The sequence below is a fragment of the Drosophila kikkawai genome, chromosome 2L, assembly GCF_030179895.1.
Source record: "Drosophila kikkawai strain 14028-0561.14 chromosome 2L, DkikHiC1v2, whole genome shotgun sequence".
Taxonomy (NCBI): domain Eukaryota; kingdom Metazoa; phylum Arthropoda; class Insecta; order Diptera; family Drosophilidae; genus Drosophila; species Drosophila kikkawai.
In genome coordinates, this window is record NC_091728.1 from 3694362 (window position 1) to 3706987 (window position 12626).

Consider the following 12626-nt stretch of genomic DNA (forward strand, 5'->3'; position numbering starts at 1 on the left):
GCATCACTGATGGAAGTGAGCATCACTGATGGAAGTGAGCATCACTGATGGAAGTGAGCATCACTGATGGAAGTGAGCATCACTGATGGAAGTGAGCATCACTGATGGAAGTGAGCATCACTGATGGAAGTGAGCATCACTGATGGAAGTGAGCATCACTGATGGAAGTGAGCATCACTGATGGAAGTGAGCAAAACTTTTCATTCAAATTCCAAATTGGGGTAACAGGCGAACAGAAACCAGCAGCAAGCAACTGAAAACTGGTATAAACTGTTATAAAAACGTTTGGGCAAAAATAATATTTGGTAAAAACTGTTATATTTCATTTTATGCATTTATGCCTATTTGTTGCCGACAGCAACAGCTTATGGCAACAACAACCTTTTTACAACAACATCCCTACAGCAGCCCATCCAAAATTCCGAACATTTCCATGCAAATTGCCCGTTTCCCAAATCGGGGTACCAGGCGAACAGAAACCAGCAGCAAGCAACTGAAAACTGTTATAAACTGTTATAAAAACTTTGGGCCACGAAAAACGTGCCAGTGTGACCATATTGTAAATTTTGTCCAAGTTTCAAACCATTTCGGAGCCGGCGCATGTTAGCGTAGACTCAAACCTTTTAAATCCAAATTTAGGATTTATTTTACAACTGCACCTGGGCACACTGAAACTGATCGTCGTTAAATTCAAATTCAAATTTGGCAGTTAAATTCAAATTCAAATTTGGCAGTTAAAAAGTTTAAAAAAAATTTGTTTAATTCTAAAAAAATTCTTAAATAATTAAAAAAAATCTAAAAAATGTTAAAAATTCTGAAAAAAAAAATTTTAAAATTCAGAAAAATTTTAAAAGTTTAGAACAATTTTTTAAAAATTTAGAAGAATTGTAAAACATCAGAAAAAAATGTTTAAAATTCAGAAAACAAATTTAAAAATTTAGATTTTGCTTTCAAAATAATTAGATTTTTCCCCAAACGATCCCAAATAAATGCCGCCTTCACAAAAAAAGTTGCACATTGATTTCACCATCTTTTATTGATTCATATTTTGTGTGTTCCCACAATTACATTTACATATTTAAATTGCTTTTATAAATATTTTAATTATTTACGCCTGCTGCAGGGTTTTAAGTAGCCCGGAGCCAAGATCCGATCACCGTCCTCCACTGCCATCGGGTTGAGATCTGTCATCCCAGCTGCTTGCTCCTCCAGCTTCACCTCTGCCGATCAGGTGATCATCAATCAACAATTACAATGAACTTGATGAACTTGTGCTTCCCAGATCCCTGCGCACGCTCTCGATTTCACTATTGGAGTGCTGTAAATATAAGAAATGAAGCTATGTAAAATTAAATTAAATTATAGATAAGTTTTTAAGAAAAACTGAGTAAGCAGTTTTGTTATCGTAACTAAGCCAAAAAAGCCTCAAATTCAATTTGGAAAACGGTTCTATGCTAGTTTTTCCTAGGTTAACAAATCTGCTTACTAAATTTAATGTTTTTAAAAATTCAAATGTCGGGCCATTTTTGCAAAATTTAATGATGTAACCCCTTATCAATTTTTGTGAAAATGGCCAAAAAATAGATTTCTTCCGGGCATGTCTAAAAAGAAGCGCCTATTAATGCTGATCAAGAATATATATGGTTTACAGGGTAGGAAATGACTCCTTCGCTGAATAAAATCAAAAAACCCTTTAAGAAAACCGAAAATATTTGAATTCCTAAAGTAGAATATATCCATATTTTTATGAATAGTTTGTTGGACAAATTAATTAATTAATTAATTAATTAAGAAAACATATTTTCAATATTTAAAATATTATTAACTAAGCTTTTATGGAGCCTCAATTAATATCTCTTAGTTTAGGTTTCTAAAAAAAATTATCTTTCCAATGTTTAAAGTTTTTAAAACTACCTCCGTGTCACCTCTTTTATGCTTTGGAATTTAGACAAATTTTTTCTCAACGGTTCACTTAGGTTGCAGTTTTTTTGTGTTGACAAAATGTAGGCCGCAGAACAGGAACAGGAACAGGAGCAGTGGCAGCTGCGACTCATGTGGAGCCCATATATGGAACTCACAAAAGGGGAAACGAACCACAGCCAAGTCCACATCACATCCACATCTAAAAACACATCGCACTGGAGCGAACCGCAGTCACTCATTTATCCATTCATATCTCGGTGGCGGCAAAACAAAAGCGGCATATGGAAATTCATTTACTTCGCCCGGGAGATTTTCTCATAACCTCCGGAATCCCTCTACCCCTGAACCCCTTCTACCCCTAAACCCTCAACCCCATGGAACCCTATCCAAATGGAGGCTCATCCAGCACGTAGAGGCGGCAACCGCCGTCAATTAAAGCGCTGCCGGTGCCGCCTAATTGGATTTATGCCACATTTATATGTATGTGTAGGTGCAAATTCGTGGAATTCACGGGGGCAGCGAGGAAAACTCGTGCTAAAAATCAGTAGGATAATGAGCGAGAACTGCCTGGTAACAGGCTGAACCACAAAACTTAATGCCCTCGCGGCAGCAGCAACAATTGCAACTTGGCGGGCGCACTAACAACTTTCGAGGACTTTAAATGAAATTACGCGAAAACTTTTGGACTGCCATCAGAAATGGCAAGTTTTTGAAGTGATCGCCAGGCGGCGTCGAAACGGAGGCTCGGCAAACCAAAATCCGTATCCCTCAATTGCCGTTGAAGGCACGCCTCGCGGACATAATGAGTTTCATAAATTACCACAAACTAAAGAGAGCCGATAAGTAGTTTCACCTCTTATACTATAAGTTAGGGAAACCTCAGATTTTGGGGGGAACAGGGGTGGAGAAAGGGGGACAGGATCTTTGCACAAAGACGGTTTATGATATATAATAAAATATTTGTAGATATAATGTCGATGTTTGTCTCAAAATCCGATATAAAAATCGATATATTAAAGTTGAGATGAGCAAACTCAAAATCCAATACATAAATTGATATATTAATTTTGCGATATACGTTTATATATCGGTTTTTGAGTAAAACATTGATACAGTATAGATATATCAATATATTTTCTTTGAAATTCGAAGTACAAGGAAGCCAAGGAACTCCTTAAGTAAATTTACCTTAGGATTAAATACAAATTGTATAACTTGTTTTTAAAAGAAGCTTAAAATAAATAATATTTTCCTAGAAATAAACGTTTTCTTTTTATTTTTATATTTTATAAATATACCTATATATTTTATATAATATTTAACAGCTTTTCTTTCCCAAATCAATACCTAATTCCTTCACTTAAGAGTAAATTACCCCATTCCTAGTCCTAGAAAATCCTTCTGGGGGGTACCTAGCCGCCCCTGGCAACCCCCTTCCTTCCAGGTCACTGCCCCAGCACCATTTCCCATTCGGTTTGGTCTGTGTTTGTGTGTGTATATATATACGCGCGTGTGTGTGTGTGTGCTCTGCGGTCATTGGTTTGTAATTAATGCGACCAGAAGCTGACCACAGAGCGACTTGGCACGCCTGCGGCGGCCTAATGTTGCACGAACCCCAAAAGCCGGACGCTAAGCTCAGCCTCCATGTCGCGCCTCCATGCCGGTGGAGTCCTGGCCAAATCCGGAGGCATCCTCTTCTGTCTGCGGTGGTGTGTGTGTGTGTGTGTGTGTGTGTGTGTTGAGTGCTTTTGTGTTTAATTTTATTAATTATCGACGTAATCTTTGAAGTTGCCGGCAAACTCCTGGGGAAATCCAACTTTTGTCTGTTGGCATTTGGCGTGGCCTCCCATCCATCCATCTTTTAGAAGTAGAGGCGCCTCCATTAATTGCGTTAACTCGAACGTGTGTGCCAGTTTTTGGCGCAAAAATCCGCCTACACACACACACAGAGAAAACTGAGGGGGTGGCAGAAAGTTCCCACTAAACCCAATTAGGTTTTGGCATATGCAAAGGCAACATAGGAGGCTCTGAGGAGTGTGTAGGAGGAGTACAGCTGATGATCAGGAAGTCAAGTTTTGGTTTAATTTAATCTAATGTCTTATTAATTTATTTATTGCCTACCTAAATACATGATTTGCTTGAAGATTAAGGCACTAATAGATCGATCTCAAGAGTTTCTTTACCTAAATTGGCTTTATTGAAGAGCTAGGAGCTTACTCAGCTTTATTAATATCACAAAAATAACTAGCAAAAAATATACCAATTTGATTTGATTATCTGCGTTGCCATGCCAGGGCCTTTTTTTCCCAGAACTTTCAACCTTTTTATGGAAACTGTTCCGTGGAGTAGGAAGCGGTCTTTCCCTGGCAACAGCTGCTCATTTGCCGCTAATCCTGGCCAACGATATTGGGCCACTTTCACTGGTACCCCTTGGAGTGTGATTTCCACCATGCGAGTTGGCTTCTAGCCTGCCCTAAAAATGGGTATTGCCAGGCAACTGGGCAGCATTTTTTGGTGGTTGGACTGAGCGTAATTTGAGCGCAAATATTGAAGTTTCAAAACCACCGGCAACAGTAGCAAGCGAGTGAGCAGAGCCACAAATAAAAGAATAATAATAATAATGAGCAAATATTTAAGCAGCAGCCGGGGCACAGTCATCACAGAGCAGAGCCAAGGGGAACACGGCGAGAAAAAAAGAGAGGAGTGCTGGCTAGAACACATAATCTGAGACAGAGGTTCACAGTGAGAAATAAATATTTAAACAGTCTTGAAATTATTTTTAAATAAGATCTTTTAAGGGAAATATTTCTTAAATATCAGAAACTTGTATATATCGATAAAATATTGTTATTATTATATTAATATAATAGTCTGATGTATCAAAAAGAATATATTTATAAATATTTATATTTTATTAATTTTTTTTTTCTATTTTATATATCGGTGCAGAGGGAATATAACGATTTTTTACCATCCCAAGATTATTTTTTTATTTAAATATATATTTAATATTCACTATATTTTTCCCTGTGTAGCAAATACCCTTCCCCTTCGATAAGAAGCATCTCGACTCTGATGGGCACGAAACCTCCCTTGAATTCCAACCCTCTCTGGAGCTGCCTGCCCCCTCCAATCCACTCACTGCTTCACTGATTGTAATTATGAATGAAATTTGAATTGCAAGCGGAGAATTGAGAAACGGAGAAACGGAGACTGGGAATTGGCTACACTTTCCGCTGCAGTCGATGGACACGTGGCCTCTGCTCCTGATCCCCGGTCACGTGGCCGGCCTTCAGACCCAAACTGAATCTGGTAAACCTCCACCCGCCCGAAGGACACCCCATTCAAAATAACACCCACCACCCCCGCCGGCGGAAGTGCCAATAAGTAGTTGTCAATATTGACTGATTATCTCGACACGGCGAAAGAGGGAGGGAATACGCGCACGCGGGAGAAATGGAGAAATCGGGCAGTCGTGATTGCGAGTTGTTTGAGACTTAAGCGGAAGTAAACATAAATCACTGCTGCGATGGTGAAGCAGATAGCAGGAAGGTCTCTTCGCTACTCTTCCCTCGGTCCCTGCAATTATTTTGCCAGGAGATGGCAATAATTTCAGATGGCAGGCGACAGGAAGAAGCTGCTACCATTTAGTTCCATCTCCCTGCCATCTCGATTCCGGCAGGAGATGCGCATAATTGCATTTGAATGGCCACCCGCTGCCTTTCCCAGCTGCACTCCTTAGCTCCTTAGCTTAGCGGTGTAACTCCGGGGGATGAACTCTAAACGATGATTTTATCAATCACTGGGATTACCATTTGATTTGTGGACAGAGATATATCTATATATATCTAGATGACTCTGATTTAGGGGGTATAAGATGAGAGCAAGCCAAAGTCCAGGGATCTCTGGGGTTTATCTGGGTGTTTGGGGGGTCAGGGAAATACCTTAAAAAGGGGGAAATCTTCCCAAATCAGCAGCTCTTTAAATTCTGGAAGACTCTAGAACATTCTCTCATAAAATAATTATAAATAAACTCAGCTTAAAGATAAAAATAAGTATGATAAAATTATTTACAACGTGACGAAATCATTTACCCAACGTGAATATCTTAAGAGTGCCTTTAGCTTATCAATAAAATATGTTTGGTCACAGCTCTCAGTCTGTGTTTAACTTTTGAGATTTGTAGTTGTCGTCGCAATGAAATTTTTGTTCGCTGTGTCAGCGATATTTGCGTATACTATTCACCAAGCCCTTGGGTTTTGTGAGAGACCCACAGACCTGGTACATGGCTCTGTCAGGAATTTTCCCAAGAATAGATGGATATTTGATTGTGATCAAGGATATGAAATTCAAGGGAGATCAGAGATTACCTGCATTAATGATTTACTAAGAGGAGAGCGACCATTTTGTGCCAGTGAGTGGTTAAAAAAATAAAATAATATATACCTTAATGCCAAGAAATACTGCTTCAAATAACAAAATATTTAATAAATATAACTTTTAATCCCTCTCCATCAGAAACTGGCTGTAAAGAACTTGAGACTCCGAAAAATGGAAAGCTAATAAACCCGAAAGGCCTTAAGGCAGAGATCAACTGCGACAAAGACTACGTTTTGTTTGGCAATAAATACACTTATTGCGATGGCAACGACTGGCAAATCCGTTTAGGAACTTGCCAAGCAACCCAAAACTATTCCTGTGACTTTGAGCGGGAGGATCTCTGCGGTTGGACTTTTCCTCATAGTAAACCTCAACCTTGGAGCCGCATTAGCACATCGTCCAGCTTTCATTCCATCAAGACGGGTCCCCAGCGGGATCACACCTTCCAGAATGACAACGAGGGGCACTTTATCCGTATGGAGACCCAGAGTGGAGTTACGGGCAGTTACCATTTTGAGTCTCCAGTTTATCCGCAGCATCTGAGCTTGGGAAATACCACCTGCTTTCAGTTTCACTTTTTCATGTTCGGCGAAGGAGTTGAAAGTCTGTTTGTGTCGATAAAACCTGCCTCTATGGCTGTGGCTGAGATGTGGGAGAAGTTTGAGAAAAAGTAAGAAGAAAACGAAAAATATAGAATAACAAAATATTAATAAAATATATACTCGTTAATTTTCAGCTCCACTCAATTCCAAAAGTGCGGAAATCTGGGCAACAAATGGTATGAACACTCTATTCCTATCACTGAGATGAACGAAGACTTCCAGATAATCTTCACAGTCACGGATGCCCAGTCCCGTTTCGGAGACATTGCCATCGATGATGTCAAGTTCCTGGAGACGCAGGAGGAATGCAAGGAGGCTTTTGTCGTAAAAGATCCTTGTCTACCCAAAACTACTGTGAATAGTGGAACGAAAAACACAAATACCTGTCATTATTTTAATTTAGCTTTAATTAGTTTGGCAGTTATAATTACAGGGCTAAAAAATGTTAATAAATAAAAAATGTTAGCCCCTCTACGCAGCAGAATACCAGTAAAATATATAATACATTTTTAAATCGTAATAATTAAATATTTAGGTTTATATAGAATTAAATTTTGTAATATCAGCTTCAAATAATAAATAAACAAGTTATCAAAAACATATGACAAATAGCTTTCTCGCAATTTTTAATAGAAGTCTCTGAGCTACAGTGAATTCTGAGAAAAGGCCATTTCGCCATTTTGCGAACATTCGAGAATTTAAAATCAAAAAGTTTCTCTTAATCGGTGCCAAATAAGAAGCTTGTACAGGGTCTAATTGGAATACAAACGCTTCCTCAAAGGGAAGCTCAAGCCGGCACTGGGTTCAATGAATAAGTCAGTTGCATTTCCGCTTTAGAGTTATCCACATGTAGCCACGGAATGGAATTTCACTGGGTCCTAGGTTTCGGGCTGCTCCTGATATACAGGGTCAATCCCATAGATGGAGTTTGTGGCAGCGGTGTGGTCCTGGAGAATGGAGAAATCACAGTATTTAGGGATGCAATTATGGCTACTTTCCGGTGTAATCGCGGATATAAGCTCCAAGGAAATTCCATTGCGAACTGCGATCTTCATGGACGCCTCAGGGGCCAGAGACCCTATTGTGCCAGTGAGTGGCGAATATCCACTGTAATCTCAGCTATAAAATTCTTGTAATAATTTTCCTCTTTTTCCCACAGAGAGTGGTTGCCCGGAGCAGGATACAAAGGAACACGGAGTTGTGTTCTATTTTGAATTAAGGTCGCAGATCCTTTGCCACGAAGGCTATGTCCTGATGGGAAATCGGGTTGCCTACTGCGATGGAGAGCAATGGAACACGCAACTGGGCACTTGCATCAAAAGTAACCATACCCAGGATCACTCCTGCGATTTTGAGACCGAGGATCAGTGCGGCTGGTACACGGAGACGACATTCCGACGTCCCTGGAAGCGAATCAGCACGGTGGCCGACTTCCATTCGGCGAATACTGGACCCCAACATGATCACACCTTTCGGAACCAGTCCGGTGGCCACTACATGCGCATGGAGACGCAAAGGGGTGCCTTTGGAAGCTACCACCTGATCTCGCCGATCTACCCCAGGGCCTTGAGCCTGAAGACCGCCTGTTGCTTCCGCTTCCACTACTTTATGTACGGCGAAGGAGTCGACAGTCTGGTGGTGTCCGTAAAGCCAGTCTCGATGCCGATGGCTACCATGTGGAACCAGTTCAGGACCAAGTGAGTTTCTCAGCAGCGGATGTGCACTAAATAATAGCACAAAATATTATTCTTGCAGCTTTTAAAAAAAATGTCCCTAGATAAGTAAATAAAAATTGACCTCTTCTCGCCTTTAGCTCCAGCAAATTTAAAATGACGGGCTCCCAGGGCACCAAGTGGCTGGAACACACGATCACCATCGACGAGATGCAGGAGGACTTCCAGGTGATCTTCACGGCCACGGATGCCCGATCCCGATTCGGCGATATTGCCATCGACGACGTTAAGCTGATGACTGGCAAGGATTGTGGAGTGGGCGAGTTCACCACAACGACGGAGACAACTGACGCTACCGAGGCGGAGCTGGTTTTTTCCATGATGAACTGCACCGGTCGGTGTGGCCAAGCGATAAGCCCGGAAAGGATTATTGTGTTCTCCAAAAAAGGACTGGACTTGGGATGTGGCTGTGATGATGACTGCACGATCCACGACAATTGTTGCTTGGACTATGTCGAGGAGTGTGTAAAGGGAATATACACATCGTCCGATAATTATGGTGAAACTTCACCTACAACTGTGACTATACCAACAACTATACCAACAACTGATCAAACAACTATTCAACCAAATATACAAACAACTACTCCAGAAGAATGTAAGGAAACTTTTGACGTAAGGGATCCTTGCCTACCCAAACCTAATGTGCACAGTGGCACAATAAATATAAATAAGTTGCATACTTTTAATTTGCCTTTGATTAGTTTGGCAGTTATAATAATGTGGGCTTAATAATATAAGCCAATAAAATTAATAAAGAGCATTAAAAAATTCCTAAATTGTGATAAGTTAATATTTGTTTAGAGAGCATTCATTTCGAAATTTCAGCTTTATAGTTTTATCAAGCCTTCTACACAATTTTGCATAATAAAATCTCAAGGTCAGCTGTCACTTATTGCATTATAATTACAGCTTGCTTTCTCGCATTATACAATACATTTATCTGACCTACAGTGAATTCTGAATGAACGGCGACAAAGGTCTTATCTTCAGAGTTATGCGGATCCGGAGACCAGGCCACCCGGCATTTTGCAATCGCTCGAGAACTTGGTACTTAGAAACCCACTCGTAGCCACTCGTCACCATATCTCTCTTCTCTCACTCGGCTGTAAACAACAAGTAGCCCGGACAGGGAATTATCGAGAAAAAGTCGTATCTTCAAAGAGAAGCCCAAGCCGGCGCTGGGTTCTATTGATAAGTCCGTGCTCGAGCTCAGTCACTCTTCCGCTTTTGAGTTATCCACACGTTGCCACGGAATGGAAGTTCACTGGGTCCTCGGTCTCGGCCTGCTCCTAATATACGGTGCAGATCCCACAAATGGACGCTGTGAGAGGGGTTTGGTCCTGGAGCATGGCCTCATAATGTTTCGCGGTAGAAATGTGGTTCGTTTCCGGTGCAATCGCGGCTATACGCTCCTGGGAAGTTCGATTGCGACCTGCGATCGGGATGGACGCCTCAGGGGCGAGAGACCTTTTTGTGCCAGTGAGTGAAGGAATATCCATAGTAATCTCAGCTATAATATTCATGTTTTTTCCACAGAAAGTGGTTGTCCTGATCAGGATTCACAGAGGAACGGAATAAGGCTCAATCTTGGTCCAAAGGCGGTGACCGTTTGCAACGACGGCTATGTCCTGGTGGGCAGTCGTGCTGCCTACTGCGATGGAGAGCAGTGGAACACGCAGCTGGGCTCTTGCCTCAGGAGCAACCATACCCAGGATCACTCCTGCGATTTTGAGAGCGAGGATCAGTGCGGCTGGGACACGGAGACGACATTCCGGCGTCCCTGGAAGCGAATCAGCACGGTGGTCGATTTTCATTCGACGAAGACTGGACCCCAGCACGATCACACTTTCCGGAACCACTCCGGCGGCCACTACATGCGCATGGAGACGCAGAGTGGTGCCTTTGGAAGCTACCACCTGATCTCGCCGATCTATCCCAGGGCCTTGAGCCTGAAGACCGCCTGCTGCTTCCGCTTCCACTACTTTATGTACGGCGAAGGAGTAGACAGCCTGGTGGTGTCCGTGAAGCCAGTCTCGATGCCGATGGCTACCATGTGGAACCGATTCAGGGCCAAGTGAGTCTCTCGGCAGCGGATGTGCCCTGCGATAAGAACACTCCATGAATATTAACGTTTAACTTGCAGCTTGAAGAAACGTTTCTAAGTTTTCCCTGATTAAGTGAATAAAACTTTACACATTCTCGTTTTCAGTTCCAGCAAATTTGAGATGACCGGCACCCAGGGAGCCGAGTGGCTGGAGCACACGATCACCATCGACGAGATGCAGGAAGACTTCCAGGTGATCTTCACGGCCACGGATGCCCGATCCCGATTCGGCGATATTGCCATCGACGACGTTAAGCTGATGACTGGCAAGGATTGTGGAGTGGGAGAGTTCACCACAACGACGGAGACAACAGACGCTACCGAGCCGGATCTGGTTTTCTCCATGATGAACTGCACCGGTCGGTGCGGTCAAGCGATAAGCCCGGAAGCGATAATTGTGTTCACCAAAAAAGGAATAGCCTTGGGCTGTGGCTGTGATGATGACTGCACGATCTTCGACAATTGTTGCTTGGACTATGTCGAGGAGTGTGTGAAGGGGATTTATACATCACCCAGTGATTATGACGTAACTTCACCAACACCTGCAACCACTAAACTAACAACTATACCAACTACTATACCAACCACTAAACCAACCACTAAACCAACTACTAAGCCCACCACTATACCAACCACTATTCCAACAACTATTCCAACAACTACAACTACAACAACAACAACAACTACAACTACACCAAAGCCTACCACAACTCCTACTACCACACGAAAGCCAATTGTTATAACCACTAAACCAACAACAACTACTTCAACAACTCCTAAGCCCACAATAAAAACAACGAAAAAAATGCCAGTGAACACAACAACAGCTACACCAAAGTCACTAACAACTAAAAAAGTGGTTACAACAATAACAGCAAGTACACCAGCAAAGGAACACATTATTACAACCGACAACAAACCTATTACAAGTAAGAATATTAATATTATCAATATTTCATAATACAATACAAAAAAAACAATTAATTACATCCTACAGTCAGCATCAATGAGCTCATGAAGAAACGCATTACTTGGAAAGTGGATCCCGACGATATTGCTGGACATATGCCCGTTCACGGAAGTTCACCCAATCCGGCCTTGATAGTGCTATACCTGCTCATCGCCGTTGTACTGGTGGTGGTCCTTGGCAATGTCACCCATCGATGGTTAATTCCACTGGCTGATGAAAACCGTAGAAACGAGAAGGCGGTTAGCTTCAAGAGAGCAATTGCCGGGCTTAGGAAGCCGGGCAGATTTTCCCGGAATCGTAGGAACAGCCTAGATCAGCCATTGTGCGATACCGATAACGAGGATGGGGATTACTTTGAAACGGACGGCACGAGATTTGAGGAAATGGGCGTGGACATACGGAATGTGTCAGATCTATAAGGGCGCTTCGGGTCCCTAAACAAACCTCTCGAATAGGGGACACACAGAAGGAGTCCCTTATCAACGTTGTATATGCCTATTGTATAGGAAAAATTGTAACCGATTTGTGCGAGAAAAACTACCATATAATAGATTTGAGAAAATAAAAATTTTAAACTTTACTGGTATTTAAAATAACAAATCAGTGAAATTTATAAATTTATATAATTATATTTGTAATAGCAGCAATTTTTTCTGCCACGCAATTAAAGTATAATTATATATAATTCCAATTTCAATTGCAGTGATTTTTGGAAATGATTAAATAATCAAACCTCAAGCTATGTTAGACTTCCATAAACATTAACGCTGGCCCTCATCTCCCCATAGATATACCACTTAGAGCAAAATCCGTATTCGCCCTTCGGAAATGGCAAGACCTTTGTCAGTTGTTTGTTCATATGCGCAATGGATACTTTGTTAACTATAACATTCTGGAAAATACATTCAATT

General features: G+C 41.6%; 3 protein-coding genes and 1 long non-coding RNA gene across 4 annotated transcripts; 3 read left to right on the forward strand and 1 right to left on the reverse strand.

Annotated features, from left to right (window-relative positions):
* Positions 1 to 1017: 1017 nt before the first annotated feature.
* Positions 1018 to 12626, reverse strand: LOC138929687 (uncharacterized). The gene is made up of 2 exons (XR_011445928.1): positions 12449 to 12626; positions 1018 to 1318 (listed from the first exon to the last, which is right to left on the reverse strand). It is a non-coding gene; the product is annotated as an uncharacterized lncRNA (long non-coding RNA).
* Positions 6090 to 7505, forward strand: Sr-CIII (Scavenger receptor class C, type III). The gene is made up of 3 exons (XM_017182971.3): positions 6090 to 6337; positions 6442 to 6973; positions 7040 to 7505. Exons 1-3 carry the CDS (start codon positions 6121 to 6123, stop codon positions 7359 to 7361), a joined length of 1071 nt encoding a protein of 356 aa, XP_017038460.1. The 5' UTR covers positions 6090 to 6120; the 3' UTR covers positions 7362 to 7505.
* On the forward strand, positions 7719 to 9409 carry LOC108086048 (uncharacterized). Its single transcript, XM_017182867.3, has 3 exons — positions 7719 to 7994; positions 8065 to 8602; positions 8719 to 9409. The coding sequence occupies exons 1-3, from the start codon at positions 7766 to 7768 to the stop codon at positions 9368 to 9370; spliced, it is 1419 nt and encodes a 472-aa protein (XP_017038356.1). The 5' UTR covers positions 7719 to 7765; the 3' UTR covers positions 9371 to 9409.
* Positions 9851 to 12295, forward strand: LOC108086121 (zonadhesin-like). Its single transcript, XM_017182969.3, has 4 exons — positions 9851 to 10120; positions 10178 to 10715; positions 10851 to 11674; positions 11743 to 12295. Exons 1-4 carry the CDS (start codon positions 9895 to 9897, stop codon positions 12132 to 12134), a joined length of 1980 nt encoding a protein of 659 aa, XP_017038458.1. The 5' UTR covers positions 9851 to 9894; the 3' UTR covers positions 12135 to 12295.

What these genes read in the sequence shown, in the direction of transcription:
- LOC108086048 (XM_017182867.3), top strand. Translation starts at nt 7,766, where the DNA reads ATGGAATTTCACTGGGTCCTAGGTTTCGGGCTGCTCCTGATATACAGG. An exon ending in CCAGAGACCCTATTGTGCCA is followed by an intron (nt 7,995 to 8,064) that starts GTGAGTGGCGAA and finishes TTTTTCCCACAG; the next exon opens with AGAGTGGTTGCCCGGAGCAG. An exon ending in TGGAACCAGTTCAGGACCAA is followed by an intron (nt 8,603 to 8,718) that starts GTGAGTTTCTCA and finishes TCTCGCCTTTAG; the next exon opens with CTCCAGCAAATTTAAAATGA.
- LOC108086121 (XM_017182969.3), top strand. Translation starts at nt 9,895, where the DNA reads ATGGAAGTTCACTGGGTCCTCGGTCTCGGCCTGCTCCTAATATACGGT. An exon ending in TGGAACCGATTCAGGGCCAA is followed by an intron (nt 10,716 to 10,850) that starts GTGAGTCTCTCG and finishes TCTCGTTTTCAG; the next exon opens with TTCCAGCAAATTTGAGATGA. An exon ending in CGACAACAAACCTATTACAA is followed by an intron (nt 11,675 to 11,742) that starts GTAAGAATATTA and finishes TACATCCTACAG; the next exon opens with TCAGCATCAATGAGCTCATG.
- Sr-CIII (XM_017182971.3), top strand. Translation starts at nt 6,121, where the DNA reads ATGAAATTTTTGTTCGCTGTGTCAGCGATATTTGCGTATACTATTCAC. An exon ending in AGAGCGACCATTTTGTGCCA is followed by an intron (nt 6,338 to 6,441) that starts GTGAGTGGTTAA and finishes CCTCTCCATCAG; the next exon opens with AAACTGGCTGTAAAGAACTT. An exon ending in TGGGAGAAGTTTGAGAAAAA is followed by an intron (nt 6,974 to 7,039) that starts GTAAGAAGAAAA and finishes GTTAATTTTCAG; the next exon opens with CTCCACTCAATTCCAAAAGT.